The sequence below is a fragment of the Chanos chanos genome, chromosome 15 (genome assembly GCF_902362185.1).
Source record: "Chanos chanos chromosome 15, fChaCha1.1, whole genome shotgun sequence".
In the NCBI taxonomy this organism is placed as follows: domain Eukaryota; kingdom Metazoa; phylum Chordata; class Actinopteri; order Gonorynchiformes; family Chanidae; genus Chanos; species Chanos chanos.
Window position 1 is genome coordinate 18,720,875 of NC_044509.1, and position 19,200 is coordinate 18,740,074.

At 40.7% G+C, this 19,200-nt stretch overlaps 1 protein-coding gene across 1 annotated transcript in view; it reads right to left on the reverse strand.

Annotated features, from left to right (window-relative positions):
* Positions 1-1,518: 1,518 nt before the first annotated feature.
* The window catches only part of rxfp2l (relaxin family peptide receptor 2, like), a 21,915-nt gene continuing 4,233 nt past the window's right edge, over positions 1,519-19,200 (reverse strand). Inside the window, exons 6-18 of the mRNA XM_030792312.1 lie at positions 14,122-14,193; positions 13,110-13,181; positions 12,385-12,456; positions 10,421-10,495; positions 10,069-10,140; positions 7,927-7,998; positions 7,594-7,665; positions 6,865-6,936; positions 6,353-6,424; positions 5,027-5,256; positions 2,895-3,305; positions 2,425-2,637; positions 1,519-1,658 (exon numbers count right to left, since the gene is read on the reverse strand). Of these exons, the coding sequence (XP_030648172.1) occupies positions 1,519-1,658; positions 2,425-2,637; positions 2,895-3,305; positions 5,027-5,256; positions 6,353-6,424; positions 6,865-6,936; positions 7,594-7,665; positions 7,927-7,998; positions 10,069-10,140; positions 10,421-10,495; positions 12,385-12,456; positions 13,110-13,181; positions 14,122-14,193 (1,645 nt within the window). The remainder of the gene's footprint in view (positions 1,659-2,424; positions 2,638-2,894; positions 3,306-5,026; positions 5,257-6,352; positions 6,425-6,864; positions 6,937-7,593; positions 7,666-7,926; positions 7,999-10,068; positions 10,141-10,420; positions 10,496-12,384; positions 12,457-13,109; positions 13,182-14,121; positions 14,194-19,200) is intronic.

Here is a 19,200-nt window from a genome sequence, read left to right on the forward strand (position 1 = left end):
TAGAAATTGACTATAGGGCCCCAGTGGACGATAGAGCACTGCTATGAGGAAAGATGAGGCAGTACCATATTGCTTCACGGAGAGCAACTCAAAGGAGTCAAAATAAGGTAAACTAAGGGTGTTAGGAGTAAATTTAGTATTATAGATTAGAGCTACAGCCCCACCTTTCTTTGCTGCCTTAGCAGCATAGGAAAAGGAATAGTTAGGGGGTGAAGCTTCATTCAAAGGGAGAAAAACGTCTGGCGTTAACCAAGTTTCACACAAACCCATCATGTCAAGGCTAAGATCACTGATCAGGTCGCTAACAAGCAACGCCTTAGGTGAGAGCGATCTGATATTGATAAAACCTAACTTCAGCGTAACCGGGCTTACAGTAATCATATCGGAGGGAGTCAGTTGAATTGGAACTAAACTGCTACGAAATATGGTCTGTTTGACGCTAGACCGAAATGAGCTACGTGGGCGTGAAAGTACACTAATGGGAAAAATGTCACTACTAGCTATATACATAGACATATTAGTCTTAACATTATGATGTTCATTACGATGAACATTATTCGTTAGGAGGATACTTCGAGGATACTATCATATACACAGTAAAATGTCAATACGCCTTCGTGTAATGCACATGCGCAAAAAGTTCCTAGTGCAGAAGAAAATCGAGCGTGGCTAACATTTTCCTATCAAGTGGATTATCAGAAATCTGCAGCACCTCATTAAATCCGATTGAATTCTCGATCGGATTAGGGTTTTTCATTCCGATCGACGTGTTTACACGAGGCTTTTTCATTCCGACTGAGCTTTATTAACGGAATATAAGGCTCCATGTAAACGCATCTATTGTCTTCACAGCATTTACTCCAATTTGACAGTGCTCACATAAAACAAAAACACTTTTATCACTCCATGCCATAAACGCTGTAGTGAAGGCTACAACTCAATGACACAACTGAACACAATGGAATTACATAACTGTATTTATTGACTTAAAGAGTATAGGGAATTTCGTAATATAATCAACATCACTTGCAACTGATAAAAATAACTTACATTATTTAAAAAAACAAAGTAATTTATTCAATTAATTAGCACTTTCAACATTTTGAATTTAAATAATGTTATGCCTGTCTAAACATGGGGTGTTGAAAGATTTTATTCTTAATTAAATATTGAGACTATGATGAATGTTGTGTCTTATCTGTATGGCTGTACCGTGGCACCGAGAGAACCTCTCATTCATTCTCTTGCAAATCGTGTTAGCAAAACTGAAACTGTGGAGTATGTCTGTGACTGTCGACACTGAAGCTGTGAAACCTTCCATCTGTGTGTGTTTCCTGACATCTGGCACTCCCGTGCTCACTCCTCATTCTGTGTGTCTGTCACAGATGCAGCTGTTCACTTCTGTCATTTTAAGGCCTATTACAACAGGATGTCTGAGAAGGCTTACACTGGAGTGTTGGAATGTGAAGATAAGCAGGAGTATGCGTGTGTGCGTCTGTGTGTGCATGTATCTGTGGGTTAGTGACCCTGTCTGTAGCGGTAGTGGAGACATAGTTTGAGTCTCTGCTGAAAAGTGCTAGTGGTTATGGTGTACAGGATTGGGTTCAGGGCACTGTTAATCGGCAGAATGAAAATCACCACCCACAGAATGATGGTACCTGCAGGAGGAAGGGATGATGAGAGATTAAGGAACAAGAATAGTAGAAAAAGGGAGTGCAAGTAGCCTGAAGAAATCTCCTCTTCACAGAAAGCTGTTTGATACAGTGTAAAAGACGGCAGAGTTGTCCAGCGGTAAAGTGGCAGACGTGGCCAGGCCCCCTGTGCCATTGGTTTTATGGGGAGAAACGCCTGAGTGCCGCAGGGTCACTCCAGGCTCATTGACCTCTGACTGACCAGTAGGATTAGCTGAAAATTGTACGTCAGCCTGACTTAGGTTTTATAGAGCTGCTGTGAGGAGAATCCTCCTAATGACTTTCCCCTCGTTTTTTCTCCCTTTTTTTTGTTTGTTTTTCCAAAGACTTTCAGTCAAGAACTTTGACAGCAGCATTTTACTTACATAGCCTTGTAATTTGCTAACATGTACTTTATAGAGAAGGCAATAGGTTGACATGAAAATGGAAGTCTAAAACAGCGGAATATGAAGAACTGGTTTTGTAACTATGCCTTCCTCATTTGCTTATTAACAGAAATTCTTCATTTCATAGTGAAAATGAATGAAAATATGTTTTATGCAATAACTTAGATCTCTAAATTCATCCAAGATTCAAATCACTTTGGATTCACTTTGTGTTGGAAATAGATTAAGACTGAATTACCCAAACTGGATTTTGATGGATTTAATACATGAGTAATTTCAGGGGATTCTTGGGAATGGCTGAGCATTGGTTTTGAGCTTCACTTTTCTGACTTTGACTTTGTTCTCACCTGCTATTTGTACACGAAGGAGGGAGAGAATCTTCAGTAGGAAAATGGGTGTCCAGCACAAGGCATTGGTGAAAACGATAAAGAAGAATCTCTTAGCAATGGAGACCTCATCATCAAACACAGTCTGTCTTGCTGTCTTTGCCGTTTTCTGCACCGAGTAGAACATACTCGAGTATGAAAACACAATTATAATGAATGCAAAGAGATTCAAACCTGTAAAAAAGAAAACAATGATGTTCTATGAGGTATATGAGCATACATTTCTAAAAGATTCACAGGACTGATCCCAAATATCAACAATGTTTGGATTTCATTGCTTTGGCACAATAAATAACTCAGTGCCTATGAAGACTCTAAATCCTGACCCTCCCTGTAGGAGAGGAACAAAACTATTACTTAATCAAGCTCAAAATATTTCCCTTCATTTTTTTCCCCTATTTTTTTCTCATACACACAAAATCATCCCTCACCAAGGAATATCGCAGTGGAGTAGCAGCGGGCACCAGGTTTCTCCACCTTGTCGGAGTGCAGCGGGAAGCAGACTCCATTGCGGCCATAGTAATTTCCAAAGGTCTGCTTGTCCCAAAAGGGAATGGCAGCTATGATGAAACCCAACAGCCAGATGAAGGTAAGAGAACAGAGTGTCTGCTTTCTGCCTGCACGGTAATGGTGGAATGGGAACACAATGCAAAGATACTTCTCCAGAGTCATGTAGGTCAGCATCATCACAGACACCTCTGTAGACAGCATGGCCAATGAGCCAATCAGCTGGCAGGAAAGACTCTCCATCCATATGTGAGCATGGCGATTATACTCGCCACAGTATTTGATGTCAAATGCACCAATGAAAAGGAGGTAGACTCCCATCAGACAGTCTGCACCTGATGAGGAGAAACAGACTGTCATATGAGTCATACAGGAATATTTGAAAATACTGTCAATCTGTCTCTTTGTTTTCCTGTATGTCTCTATATCTGTTCATCTTCCTACCTGCCTGTAGTTCTGTCAAAACTTTTCCCTGTCTTTCTCATGTCACCAACCTGTTACTCTGCACCACCCAACACCACAACCATCCTTCTGTCCGCAGTTCCACAAGCAGACCAAACAAACTAACCAAACATACCCACCAAACACACTCACCAAACAAACTCACCCAAACAAACTCACCAACAAACCCACCAAACACGCTCACCAAACATACCCACCAAACAACACTCACCAAACAAACCAGCCAAACACACTCACCAAACAAACCCACCAAACACACCTACTAAGCAACCAAACATATGCCACCAAACACACCCACCAATCATCCAAACATCCTCTGCAGACATCCTAACTCAGCAGGACAGAGGGCTGCTTCTTTGTGCATTCTTCTTCATAAGAAATGATAGCAGGATGGAGAATAGATGTTGAATTCAGGGAATCTTTGTACAAATGTAATTTTTGTTAAAGTAATTAAAGGAACATTGCATGTCTTTAAAAAAATAAAGCATGCACAAACACTGTACAATTTAAATGTTGTTTGAATACCAGACAATTCACTCTGAAGCTGCGTTTTAACCGAACGCAAAATGAAATTTTCGAGCGACGCGAATGCATGAAAAGTCAATGGCAGGAGGAGATTGGGCGGAGTTAATCGCAGCAAAACTACAAGTGACGCGAAATGGGCAAAATGAGCATTCACTTCAGTGAAAGAATGTTCAACTCGAGTGAAAATTTCACTTGGCGAAAACCACTCACTTTCAGTAGGGCTAGAAGCCACACCCCCTTCCCAGAATTCTGTTCAGTCAAGATGAAGGACAGGCTACTCATGTGTAATCTGACTGGTGTAATCAAAAATGCTTGCTGTGACGTGGCGCGAAATTTACTTGTTCATTTTTCAGGCAAGCGATCAAACCTGAGTGAAGAAAGTGAGGGGAAATTTTGCGTTTAGTTAAAACGCAGCCTGAGACTTACAGCAGCACATTTGGTGTGAAAATATAGACTGTTTGTTTTATCCTTTTTGTTTCATGTGTTTTGTTTTAAAGTATTGTTTGAGAGGTTAGAAGGATCTGATGGTTTTCCTGCCAATGGTGAAATATTAAGGATGTGGTATGGTTGAGTTAAAGCAACTGGACACAAATTCTGATTGGACTGAGGTCATGTTTAGGTTAGATTATGAACAGGTACTGACCATGTTGTAGTTTAAAATTAGAACTATGGTACAATAAGCTTGTGCTATGGATGAAATACATAAGTTTAACAAGTTGCTGCAGTTGGGGTAACTGTGTTGTAATTGCACTTTGGTCATTTTTAGGTTGTGGGTTGTGCTGGTTTAGGTTGTGCTTTGGTTGTGAAAAATAGAGATTCACGATATTTTGCAGCTGCCTGACTTTTAGTCAGGTGATAGTCAGTTAAAGTGGAGTAATGGTGTTATTTTTTGTTAGTTTTGGACATCTCTGAATGACAGTGGAGAAATTTCTGTTATGGCCAGATTTAAGAGTTATGATTTCTTATGAAAATTGGATTTCCAGCAGATGGTTCTAGTTGTCTTGTAGTTGGGTTACAGACAAATTCATGTTGTGTTCTGTTACATGTCTTTTATGATCTTTGGACTCACAACAGAGGGATTTGATGGCCATTGTGTGGTGCTGGTTTTCAGAGGTAGTGCAGGACCGGAGGCAGATGACAAAGACGTTGCCAGAGCAGATGATGAAGGCCACAACCCAGACAAACACACGCAGTATGATGTTGGCCAACAGGTTCTCAAACGACGAGATGCCATCTGTGTTAGGTTTGCAGCTCCTCACGTTTGGAGAGTAGCCACAGTATTCAAACCTCTTAAAATAGCTGAGCAAGTTTGAAGGACAATATGAAGTTATTCTAATGATCTCATTCTTATGTTCTCAGTATTTACATTAATACAACAGCCCAATAGCAGAGACAGCTGTGCTTGTGAAAGATATTAAAGTCTGTTTTTTAAAACCCTTCCCTATTGACAATTTCTATATTGACAGTGGAAAGTTTTTGCTGGGTTGGATCTTCCCATAGTGTCTTTCTGACAGCATGGAATGTTGTCATAGCTTCATGGTTAATGTCCCATTAAACTCTGTTTATGTTACTGACATAAGTGCTTGGCTGGTGTGAGGGGGCTGCTCTGCCTCCACAGATATCCACGGATAATCCACTCTTGCTATCCAGATAATTCTGAAAATTCTTTAATAAATTATTCAAGTTTCAGTTCAGTTCAAGTTTGTTCACCAAGGAAACCCAGTAACAAGATTTGATATGAAATTGGAAAGTATCTCTGGGGTCAGATCTTCTCCTCCATTCAAGACAATAAGCAGCACCAAAACATTTCACTTAAGTCTCTCTGAAGATTTAAAGGCTTTTTGGTCCTCAGGTGAGTGAATCACTTTGAGAGCTATTGGATGGCACAGTTAGCCCCTGGCAGTTTTTGGGCAGTCGTAAATCTCTTGGTCTGGCTGTTCCTGCGTTTTTAAAACGATCTCTAGGCCAGGCATTTTATCAGGCTGAGCGCACCTCTCAGAGATTTTCCAATAAATAATCTGTCACTCTGGACCCAACAAAATGACTTTTTAATGACTCTGGTGCATGTCATGTGTATTTGGTTTGATATCTAACTATACGGAAAATGACACCACATCGAAAAGGTAACATGGAGGACAGCAGCAGACCATGGACACTATAGTTATCTATTCAAGAGTAGGTGGTGTTACGGATGACCAGAAATTAAATGAAACTTTGCAGGGTTAGAAATTAAAGCACCATGTATAAAAAACAGAATTATACCAGAAAGACTTTAAACCGAATGACTAACATTTAGTGCAGTCTTTAACCGTTTATACTCCAACAAATTTCAGACTGCTTTAGATTAAAATTGGGAGTTCACCATCACGGTCACCATCGAAACTGTGCCACTCACATGTGAGAGAGGTTACTGAGGGAACAGAACATTCTGATACTGATGTTTGGAATCTCTACCTCTTCCATACTCCTGCAGAAAGACACACAAACACACACATACAGACACACATTGAATTTGTATGTTTTTATTCAACATGGAGTCAGCGTTGACTCTTTCCAAAAGTGAACATAATCTAGGTCCATAGTTCTTGATTTCAAGCATTTTATTTGCTATATACATGTCAATGAGAGTGTTGTTATAAGTTATCATTGTCATTTGTCTATAATTACTGAGGGCTTTGTCCAATGTAGTGTACACAGCATGATGCATATTAAATGACATGGTAATGCTGAAATAAATAATGATGTAACTGATGTAATGATGTAATGATGTAACTGACTCCGTGAGAGCCATGTTTAATGCACTGTTCTGTTAGGCCTAACATGGTTCAGCTGTACCAGTTATTTAAATCAATCAATCTGTCGTCAAAAGTACAAACAAAAATGAATTACAGTCTCAGCTTTACTCACAGTGACTGGAGATTGATGAAGCTGTCAAATTGATTGTCGTAGACCCGTACCATGGGATTATTGGAGATGTTTCTGAAAACACACACACACACACACACACACACACACACACACACACACAGACACAGCGATCGATTCAGAGCAATACACACACACACACACACACACAGCAATCGATACAGAGCAATACACATACACAGACACACACACACACACAGCAATCGATACAGAGCAATACACATACACACACACACACACACACAAACAGGAATCGATACAGAGCAATACACATGCACAGACACACACACACACACACACACAGCAATCGATACAGAGCAATACACATACACACACACACACACACACACAGCAATCGATACAGAGCAATACACACACACACACACACACACACACACAGCAATCGATACAGAGCGATACACATTACTGTGCTTCCTATGAGTCCTCACAGTAAATGATCTAAAAAAAAATCCATCAGAATCAGAGCCCACAAAACCTCCTGAACCCCCAAATAAATGTCTTTTAAGGGCTAATAACTCAAAACTGTTTAATTTTGAATTATTTTGTGAGCCTTGGAGCGGGCAGTGACTCATCCTATTTCACGAGGACAGTGCAGTTTTATGAGGACAGCGCAGTTTCATGTGGACAGCACAGTTTTCCAGCTGATAAGACAGCTGAGGCAAGATAACTTCAAAGGGTAGCAGAACTCACAACTGCTTCAGGTTCTGAAGACTCCAGAGTAAAGATGGAGGCAATTCCTCAATCTGATTAACTGACAGATCCCTGCAAACACCACAGAACTTTAGTCAAATCAAAAATAATTGGACAAAAAACAACAATCCAAATCTCTCTTGGGACAGTCCGCTATGACATATCACAGTTTGAAGAGGCTCTTCAGATGAGAAATGAAACATCAGTTATTTTCATGTAATCTCAATTTAGTAAAGCTCTCTTCCCAAAAATATCGGCATTCGAGATACAGAGCTCTGCATGAGTAGTAGATATGTTCTCCCTGTGTGTGTGTGTGTGTGTGTGTGTACTCACAAGTCTATGAGCCTGTGCATGGTGGAGAAGGTACCATCTTCAATGGTTCTAATACGGTTTCTTCTCAGAGCCCTCCAGCAAAGACACACAAACAAACAAACAAAAAACAACCTCTTGAGACAGTCATTCACGTATGTGTAAAGCTGCCTTACTCTGTATGTCAATCATATAGACCAAAGTACATATATAGTCATACAGACTAAACTACATACATATTCATTCAATTTCTAAGCCACTTATCCCAGCGCTCACTGGGCAAAAGGCGGGAAACACCCTGGACAGGTTACCAGTCCAGCGCAGGGCAGACACACAGACAAACACATTCACTCACACATTCACACCTAGGGGCAATTTAGTATCTCCAATTCACCTGACTTACATGTCTTTGGACTGTGGGAGACAGCGAGAGACTTGAGACCCGTTCCCCAGATTGGTCTTATTGGCCTGTGGATCAGGCTGTCTAGGAAGGTGACATAACCAACAGAATAGAAGATGGCAACTTCATTGTGTGAGGGTGTGTCTATGTGTGTGTGTGTGTGTGTGTAAGAGAGAGAGGGTGTGTGTGTGTGTGCCTATATGTGTGTGTGTGTGTGTGTGTGTGTGTATGTGTGTAAGAGAGAGAGTGTGTCTGTGTGTGTGTGTCTGTGTGTGTGTAAGAGAGAGAGTGTGTCTGTGTGTGTGTGTCTGTGTGTGTGTGTAAGAGAGAGAGTGTGTCTGTGTGTGTGTAAGAGAGAGAGTGTGTCTGTGTGTGTGTGTCTGTGTGTGTGTGTAAGAGAGAGAGTGTGTCTGTGTGTGTGTGTCTGTGTGTGTGTTAGAGAGAGAGTGTGTCTGTGTGTGTGTGTGTCTGTGTGTGTGTGTAAGAGAGAGAGTGTGTCTGTGTGTGTGTGTCTGTGTGTGTGTAAGAGAGAGAGTGTGTCTGTGTGTGTGTGTGTGTGTGTAAAGCCCAGTCTATACTTCTGCGTGGGATCTACGGCGGAGGTATGGCGTAAGCTCTGTTTAGCCGCGTACCCTACGCTGTAGCCTGACGCCGTAGCCTGACGCGCACCTCCCTAGAAATGTAACTACACGTCGCTGCAGATCACAACAGCTCCGTTTGTTTGTCCCCCAAAGTTTAGAAACTGGTCCTTCTTTTGAACGCAGAACTTGTTTTACAGATATTGCTGTGCAATGAATGAATTTCAACTTTTTATTCAACATTACTCCATTGTTTGTAATGCATGAGGAAATCAACACAGTGGCATAGAAATCCCACCGCAAACTGTTCTGAGGGTTTCATTACAGAGCCACGCAGACACACCAACACACAAGTATAAATGCTCACAACGGTGTAGGTCACTCGTGTAGGCTCCGCGTAGGCTCCGTGTAGAGCCCACGCAGAAGTATAAATCAGCCTTAAGACAGAGAGGGTATGTGTGGGAGTGTTTGCTTGCATTTAGTGATCTAATAACCGTGGGATCTTTCAGAAGACCCGCCCTTTTCCCTAGGGTTAGGGCAGTTTATGCACTGGGGACACCTTTGTACTTGGCACACAACTGGTTGCTTTATTACTAATGTATGTGTCTGTGAATCTTTACATTATTCAGTTCTATCATTCTGTCTCAATTTAATGTCTCCTGAACTGATATTAATTCGCTCAAGTTCCATAAGTCCCCTGTCTGTCTCCTGTCTGTCCATCCCCTGTCATCCCCTGATATTAGCTGTGAATATTTAGGGGGCTGGACAGTGCCATGGCCGAATAATTCTGAAATGGAAGAGGATATAGAGACAACGTGGCCTCATATACTGGCTGTGATACTCCAGTATCCTCGTAGACTCGATAATACTGTTGATCATGCTCATATGTTAAATCTCAGCTATCAAAGCAAGTGGAATGTGTCAAACCCTCACCTGCTTTACCAGTGAAAGTGGCTGAGCCTTGTGCATTAAAAAGGTCTGAAGTGTCATACAATAGTATGTAGGCTGAGTTGTCATACAATAGGATGTAGGCTGAAGTGTCATACAATAGGACATAGGCTGAAGTATTGTACAATAGGATGTAGGCAGCCTGTCATCACTCCTCATGTAATCATGTTCATATCAAACTGTAAACACCAGTTTAATACAGTAAATGAAAGAGCGAAGACAGTTACAGGTGTTACTCACAAAACAGTTAGTGTGGTGCAGTCTCGGAAACTGGATGAAAACAGGGAGGAGATTCTGTTGCCCTCCAGCTCCCTATAGGGACCAGCAAATACACACACATTATTATATGCACACACACACACACACACACATATATATATACTCATAGACATACAGGCACACACTTATATATACACACACATACACACACACACACACACACATACAAACGTGCACACACACACACACATACAGACAAACACACAAAGACAGAGAGAGAGAGAGAGAGAGAGAGAGAGAAAGAGAGAGAACAAAAGTAGTAAATTTGCGTAAAAGGTATTAGGACATGACAGGACAGATGTGTTTCACTCACAGCCAGTTGAGGCGAGGCATCTCCTGACAGAGGGAGCTTCTGGGAATTTGGTCCAGTGAGTTATTCAGCAAAGATCTGTATGTATACGAGACAGGTCAATCAAACACGCATTCAGACTAACACAAACACACAACCACACGCGCACTCACACATACATGCACACACACACACAGACACAGACACACATACATGCACACGCACACACGCGCGCGCGCACAGACTTACACACACACACACACACACACACAGACTAACACAAACACACAACCACACGCACACTCACACATACACACACGAACACAGACACACAGATACACGCACACACACACACACACACACACACACATATGTACACACAAACATGCAACCACACACACACATACAGACACACACACACACATACGTACGCACAAACACAAACACACACACAGACACAGACACACACACACACACACACACACACACACACACACACACACACACACACACACACACACACACACACAGACTTTGTGTGCTAGATTCAAGGCATCCTCCATTGAATTCAATTATAACAAAAGTAAAGAATAACGAACTAACCAGGAGCATAACTCAAGACACTTTCACACTCCTACCAGTTCTACCAAAAAAGCAATATCTTTCATTTAAAAAAAAAAACACTCCTACCAGTTCTACCAATAACAGCAATATCTTTCATTTAAAAAAAACTCTCCTACCAGTTCTACCAAAAACAGCAATATCTTTCATTTAAAAAAAAAAACACTTCTACCAGTTCTACCAATAACATCTTTCAGTAAAAACAAAACAAAACACATATGCTAGTTCTACCGATAACAGCAATATCTTTCATTAAAAAAAAAACAAACCCTCTACCAGTTCGACCGATAACAACAATATCCTTCATTTAAAACAACAACAACAACAAAAACACACGTATGTCACTTCTACTAATAACTACGATAAATTTCATTCAAATTTTTGTAGTAGTAAGGATTATGATTTTTACATCCCAAGTAGAATAGTGTACTTTCAGTTAAACACACACACACACACACAGGTGGGGCTAATTGAGCAAGTAGGTAAGTCTAGCAGCCTCTTGTTTCTAAGCCATTAAACACAAAGTTGACCAAATGACCATATACACAAGAGGAATCCATCATTTCAATATTACCATAGAGTTTAACAGAGTATAATTATGCCACCCAAACTGGCTGAAAATGTGGTTCACGCTCTGCCAGTTCAGGAGCCAAACTGATAAAGCAATAGTTTTTCAAAAGCCACATTTAAAAAAAATGCCTTGTTCCTCCATCATAATCTCGTTCAGTGGGTTCGGTGATTCGGTCGTTTCCAGTATGGCTACTAGTCATGGAATCAAGAAATGAAAAGCACGATATACAGTGCAATAAAGGCCGATTTCTTCCATTACCGTATCTGAAATCTGAATATCAGCGTACTATCGTTACTAAATGGGTTTCTCTCACAGTTTCATAGTCTCCAAATGCTGGAACAGCAAATAACAGTCAAATTTGTGTAACTGTCTCAAATCCACATCCACAGCAGTTATTAATATGTAGCATGATACTGTGCGGTTATAAAATGATGCAATTAATGATGTCATGTCTTGCTCACCATGCTTTTTCATCTCATCACTGTCTGTGTATTCATTTGTACCAGTAAAGCATGCCTGAGAATGCTTGGGTTGAATACCGAGCTTGTTGTGTTATTAAAATAGCTTGATTTTAAAAGGCTACTTTATCATTTCCTGTAAAGATAAACATGCCTCGAATGCGTGCTACCATGTTGTTTGAGTTTGTGCAGAACTAAGCACGTCGCCACGTTACACTGAATCGTTATGAATCAGAATTTTTATACGGAGTTGAGCGGATGCACGATGCAGATAGATCAGCTCCCTGCTGAGCCACTGATGAGACAGAGAAGGTTAATGGTCACATGGTGATACTCACAGGAAAAATAAAGACTTCAGCCCTTCAAAGGATCGCTGGTACAGTGAGCTTATTCTGTTCTCATCCAGGATCCTGCACACACATAAAATAAGCCTTCAAAAGCACACCCTCCACTCACCTCTGTTAGAATTTACCACACACACCAGTTCAACCAGTCCAGCAAATCACTGATCAATCAATAATCAACATTCATTGAAATCACTGATCAACCAATATTCATTCAAATCATTCCATAAGTCATTATACAAGCACATTATACAAACACATTATAACCACCACAAAGACAACACAAACACATTATAACCACCACAAAGACAACACAAACACATTATAACCACCACAAAGACAATACAAACACATTATAAGTGAGAAAAAGAAAATGATTGAGTACATTATTATGTAAACATCTACATCTCTGATCTTTTCCCACAGATAGTAATGCCACGCCAGCACAGGACATGATACAGTCAGATCTGTATCCAAACGGAGAGAGAGTCCGATACGAAACATCTCTCTCATGTCTTTTTCCTTCCGTTAACCTTTAGATTTTTCTTTCTTTGTGTGGATTCATTCATTTATGATAACCTTATATCTATTTTCCTACTAAAACTACTCATTGGAGCATTTAATCTTGAAAACACCCATAACTGAAAACTGGTAACTGGAAAAGCCATAGTGGGAACTGGAAAAGCCATAGTGGGAACTGGGAATCCTGTTGAACTCACAGCCATTCCAGATTACCAAGATCTCTGAAGATTCCAGCTTTCAGGACAGATATCTGGTTCTGACTCAGGAACCTGAAGACACAGAGGAAAGGCGGGCTCAGAGAAATGACGAGGTTTGAAATAATCTGAAATAATCTGAAGGACAAAAGCAGGTGAACACAGACGTCTTGAGAGGGATTTGGGAAGTTGTTTTACTAAACAGGAATGCAAAAGTGGAATTCCACTGAAATCCAGACAGTTCATCTAACACTATCTCCTACGCTCTCTCACTCATCACTCATCTGATAATTAAATCCTGTCTCTTTCTTCCTCCCCTCTGTCCCTCTCTCTCTCTCTCTTTCTCTGTCTCTCTCTCTGATTGGAGGGATGTGGACGTAACACTGATGGGTCAGTGCATGATGGGTCAGAAACCAAAGGGTTCAGACACACACACACACTCACACACACACACACACACACACACACACCAGACACAGAAATAGCGGGAGCATCAGTATTCATCATAATCAGTCCTCATTAAGATGCCTGTCCCTGGTCAACTTTATGTAGGTCTGCTGTTGCTGATAAATATCTGTACATTTCGAATAAATAAGTAATAAGATATCAACAAATATCCATCGCAAACCTTCAGTCCTCTACACTTACGATGGCACAACTAAAATTTCGTTGTGCTTGCAAATGTCAATAATGTTCTTGAATTCTTGAATTGTGTCGTTTACCACACTGGCCATGTTTTGTGTGGTTTACAACACTGGCCATGTTTTGTGTGGGACAGCACATGTGAGAGGCTTTGCTGTGTGTGTGAGGCTTTATTATCAAAACAACCAGTTAAATGGTTTTCTCTCTGTAAAATAAATAAGCATATACAGGAAGATTTAATGTATGGGGAGCAAACATGTCTCAAAAATAACAGAAAACAGTAACACATGGTTTCAGTTTTATAAGGAGTCAACAAAAAGAAATACAAAAGCATTTGATTTGAGAGCAGGTTTGTGCTACTCAACTAACTTACAGTTTACGCAAGGAGTAGAGTCCAGAAAATGCATGCTTAGAAATGGCCTCAATGCTGTTGTTCTCTAAATGTCTAATAAAAGAGAGGAAGACAGAGAAGAGGGAACAGAAAAACAGGTTTATGTCATTGGCAAGTTTATTTGATAGGATTCATTTGAGTCAGTGGTCCTGATTTGTAATTTGGTGATACCTCTGCAAGAGGCCTCAGAGTAACCAGTGAGAGCAGGAATAAAAGTTACTGTCGTAACCCTAAGCATTCAACCAAAGACATTCCCCAACATACGTCCGAGTTCAGTTCTGACAGACCGGTCGTATCTCGAAACGGACGTAAGTCGGACGTAGGTTAGCATGGCATGTAGAAGTCGTATGGCAATTGAGAGAAATGCAGGGATACTATTGTGACAGTCACTATCGTGTAAATGCAACTCTCTGTGATTGCACACAGACTGTGAGCAGTGAGCGGTGAATTTGTCCTCTGCATTTAACCCACCCAACACACCGGTAGTGAACACACACACACACCATCATCGAATCTTAACTGTAGAAATACTCAATCTGTCTCCAGCAGAAGTGTAGTCATGGACCAAATGAACATATCTAACAATGTCTCTCTCTCTCTCGCCACACGTGCTACTCCTGAGATGCCAGTGATCCTGACTGCTCCGGCCCTCTGGACCAATCCATCCTGGTGTTCTCATCTTTCATCCCCCTGTCAGCATCGCCATCCCCTTTGTTTGTGATCTGATTGTATTTTCTTGAAATTGTAATTGCCCGCTGGGTCAGCACCTATTGCACACCTGTCTGGCCAAGAAGGGGTCTCCTGTCTCTGTGGTCCTTCTCAAGATTTCTCCCATTTTCCCATTTCCCTTTTGGGTTTTTGGGGAGTTTTTTCTTGCCCGCCATGAGGATTAAGTCAGGGGTGCAATCCCTAGTCGTAGCATTGGAAACTAAAACTTTCTCCATTCATTTTCAATGGGATAATAAGCGATTAAAAACGGCAATTGAAAAAAAAACAAAAAAACAAAAAACAAAAAAAAATGAGCGAACCGATCAATTAGCTGTATAAAAGCACACTGCGATAAATAAGGACGCATCTGTTGCCGCTGCAATGGAACCGATCTCATGAAAACTGCGGGAGTAGAATAGAGTTAGAAAAGCGACCGGAATGAATATAATAATAATAATAATATGTCCTACCACTAGGAATGTAAGAACAATATATGGTTGCTGCACGATCACATAATGAATATCCAGGGACTTGACTTTAACTGCGTGAGCTCAACATTTCTTGAAGACACTCATAGCTCATTATGTGCACTCTGGGCTAAACCGCACAGCACGCATTGTGTTACTACGCCTCCACATCAGTAACTTCATCACATCTATTTCAGTGCACGGCACTATATACTGCACTGCCGAACGTACGACCAAGTGTAATTTTAAAATTTGCATATAATTTTTCTTTAAAAAATTTATACAGTTTTTTTTTCGGTCATAAGTACGAGTAGTCGTAAGTAGACTGTATTGGTGTCAGTATTAGGAAATTATTATTGGTGTTGAGTTCTTGGTTTTAATTTCTGTTAGTTCTATATTGTTGTAATTGCGTTGTTGGTGCTGAGCTGTTGACCTGAGTGCTTGATGTTGAGTTGTTGGTGTTGAACAGTTGATTGGCGCAAAGAGATTAGTGTTGTGATGTTGGTGTTGAGTTGTGAGAGTTTGTATTAATTTAGTTCATGTTGGTTGTTGTTGTTATGTACTTTCTGCCCTGCTGTGATTGACATTACATAGGGATTATTTCTGAACAGTCGTGAAATGTCTTGACATTTGGTTCCACAAATCTGTAGATGAGATGTTGTACATTTTTGTGATTTCTGGACTGGTTAAGGGCTCTGTCATGGGGATGCACATCTGGTAGAGTAGCTGTAGCACTGACCCACTAACACTTAATCCACAGTGAACTGAGAAGGCTTCACCACTGTTGGATCTTGCTGTGACTTGTTTTAATGCTGATTTTCCAATTTAGCTGAAGGTCTAATTTGTTTCTCGTGTAGAGATACCATGTTGATATTGGGTTTGTCAGTTTGGCTTGTACCACTGAACATTGTTATGGTTTTTTGGGGGGTGAGCAGGTGATGGCTCATTTGGTTCCATTAAGAAATGTAGTTCCTTGTTGAAGTTTTCCTCAGGTTTCTGTTTGAATAGAAGTCCTAATATTGCTGTGCTCTTGTTTCCCATTTATTTATTTATTGTTGGTGTTGAGTTTTTCCCCTCTTTTATGTGATGTGTCTTCATAGGTGTGTTTCTTTCCTGTGGTAGTATTGTTGTGTTCTCCTCTGTGTGTGCCTGACGCATTCCCAAATGTGCATACATGTTCTGCTGTGTAAGTGCACCATTTGTCCAGTGTCGCTGTCTTTTGCAGTCACATCAATGCAGCTCCTACTGTTTTATGTTCATTTTTATCCATCTATTTATTTTTTTTTTCCTTGTACAATATATTGGTAGTTTGGGTATTTCACTTTTCATCTGTTGTCACAAACTGGAGGACATCATTTGCAGATATTTATTTAAACGTGTCTGAACAAGTTAGATCTGAATAGGTGAGATCTGAACAGGTTAAATCTGAACAGGTGAGATCTGAACTAGAGGATGGGTGAGATCTGAACAGGTGAGATCTGAACAGGTTAAATCTGAATAGGTGAGATCTCAGCAGGTGAGAGCTGAACAGGTGAGATCTGAACTAGAGGATGGGTGAGATCTGAAGGTTAGATCTGAATAGGTGAGATCTGAACAGGTGAGAGCTGAACAGGTAATATTTGAACAGGTTAAATCTGAACAGGTGAGATCTGAACTAGAGGATGAGTGAGATCTGAATAGGTGAGATCTGAATAGGTGAGATCTGAACAGGTGAGATCTGAATAGGTGAGATCTGAACTAGAGGATGGGTGAGATCTGAACAGGTGAGATCTGAACAGGTTAAATCTGAATAGGTGAGATCTCAACAGGTGAGATCTGAATAGGTGAGATCTGAACTAGAGGATGGGTGAGATCTGAATGTTAGATCTGAAAAGGTGAGATCTGAACAGGTTAGATCTGAACAGGTGAGATCTGAACAGGTTAAATCTGAACAGGTGAGATCTGAATAGGTGAGATCTGAACAGGTGAGATCTGAACTAGAGGATGGGTGAGATCTGAACAGGTTAGATCTGAATAGGTTAAATCTGAATAGGTGAGATCTGAACTAGAGGATGGGTGAGATCTGAATAGGTGAGATCTGAATAGGTGAGATCTGAACAGGTGAGATCTGAATAGGTGAGATCTGAACTAGAGGATGGGTGAGATCTGAAGGTTAGATCTGAAAAGGTGAGATCTGAACAGGTTAGATCTGAACAGGTGAGATCTGAACAGGTTAAATCTGAACAGGTGAGATCTGAATAGGTGAGATCTGAACAGGTGAGATCTGAACTAGAGGATGGGTGAGATCTGAACAGGTGAGATCTGAATAGGTGAGATCTGAACAGGTGAGAGCTGAACAGGTAATATTTGAACAGGTTAGATCTGAATAGGTGAGATCTGAACAGGTGAGAGCTGAACAGGTAATATTGAACAGGTTTAAATCTGAACTAAAGGAATGGGCGATCTCAGGGATCCGCTCTAACAATTCACCATCTGTGTCTCCTCATTATGTAAATGTTTATCTGTTCATTCCTCTTTGTTAACGAAAACAAAATAGATATTCAAGCAGAACTTGAATAATGTGAATTGGTGTGGAGTAATGTAATCAGTTTAACTTCTGCTTATTGCAACTCAGAAAAATGTGGGCCACAGCATCCCCAATGTCCAATGTGGGGGTAAAATGGCTCTACTTGGTGTTGTGATTTTGCAGTATGAATGCTGATTCTAATCACTCCAGATGTCTCACATTCTGTTGTGGGGCAGAACAGTGTTTCAGTGCATGACTGACAGTGATCTAAGGGGAGTTTTTAGCACTGGCTGCTTGTCTCATGAGCTTGGTCTTCTGTGTCACTCCAGATGAAAAGAGGTGTTTAATCAGTGTCCTCCTCACCATGGATCTTGGGGTTTAACATCCTCTTCATGTCTTTCAAAGCCTATATATCCTATGTTCTCCTGTCTATCATAGCCTGTGTGGCCTGCCCTGCCCCACACAGGGTCTGTCCTGTTCGCTCTTGTATTTCTCATGGCACATTATAACCGTTTTTTGAAAAGAGTTAGAAAAAGAAAAGAATTTCTCATGGCAATTTAGAAAGAAAAAGGAAAAGGGAAATGAAATTTAACTCTGGATTTGGGATCTTTGCATTGGGGACAGCTGAACATTTGATCTCTGTCTGTGAGGTCGATTTGTTTGTTCCCCAGTTATTGTGTGAACTTGTCCTCACTTTGTCCCCACGTTTGTGCACTCTAATAAAAGTCCATAACAATGTATCGTGTTAATGTGAAGGAATTTTCTGTATCGGTTTTTCACAGGTGTTTACCCTTATTTTGAATTATGCATTGCATTGTGGGAGCAAGAACCCCCAGCGCAAAAAGTGCAAGAGGCAGGGCAGCCATCACACGCGTTGGTCATTAAACTCTGTCAAAGTTTCACTTGGATTTCAGAGTTTGAAAAACCGTTCTCACACTTCTGTGGTTTAAGTCAAGTTTTTTGACAATGAGCGTTGTCTTTAATGCCCTGATGCATGGTAACTTCAGGGTGACTCTTTAAAACTGCACGGACTCATTATAACCAGCAGGATCTGTATGAGTGACAACTGTGAGAAGGTTGGACCGAAATACACCTTTTGTGACGAGACGGTATGTACAGAAATACTGACCAAAGCTGAAGTTTTCTGTAAACCCTCCAATCAAGTATGAAAAGGTTTAAAAGAGGTGCCTGTTAACAGTACAGAGGATACACTGTAAATCTACAGAATTCTCTGTTTTAGAATTGAAGGAAATGTCCATAAACTTAACGGAAAAGATACTGGTAAATTTCTGCAAGGACATTATCTGTTTTTCTACGGATTTTTTTTCGTACAGTGTGTCTGTCCAGATAGTGTTTTCATGTGTGCTTTACGAAGTCTCA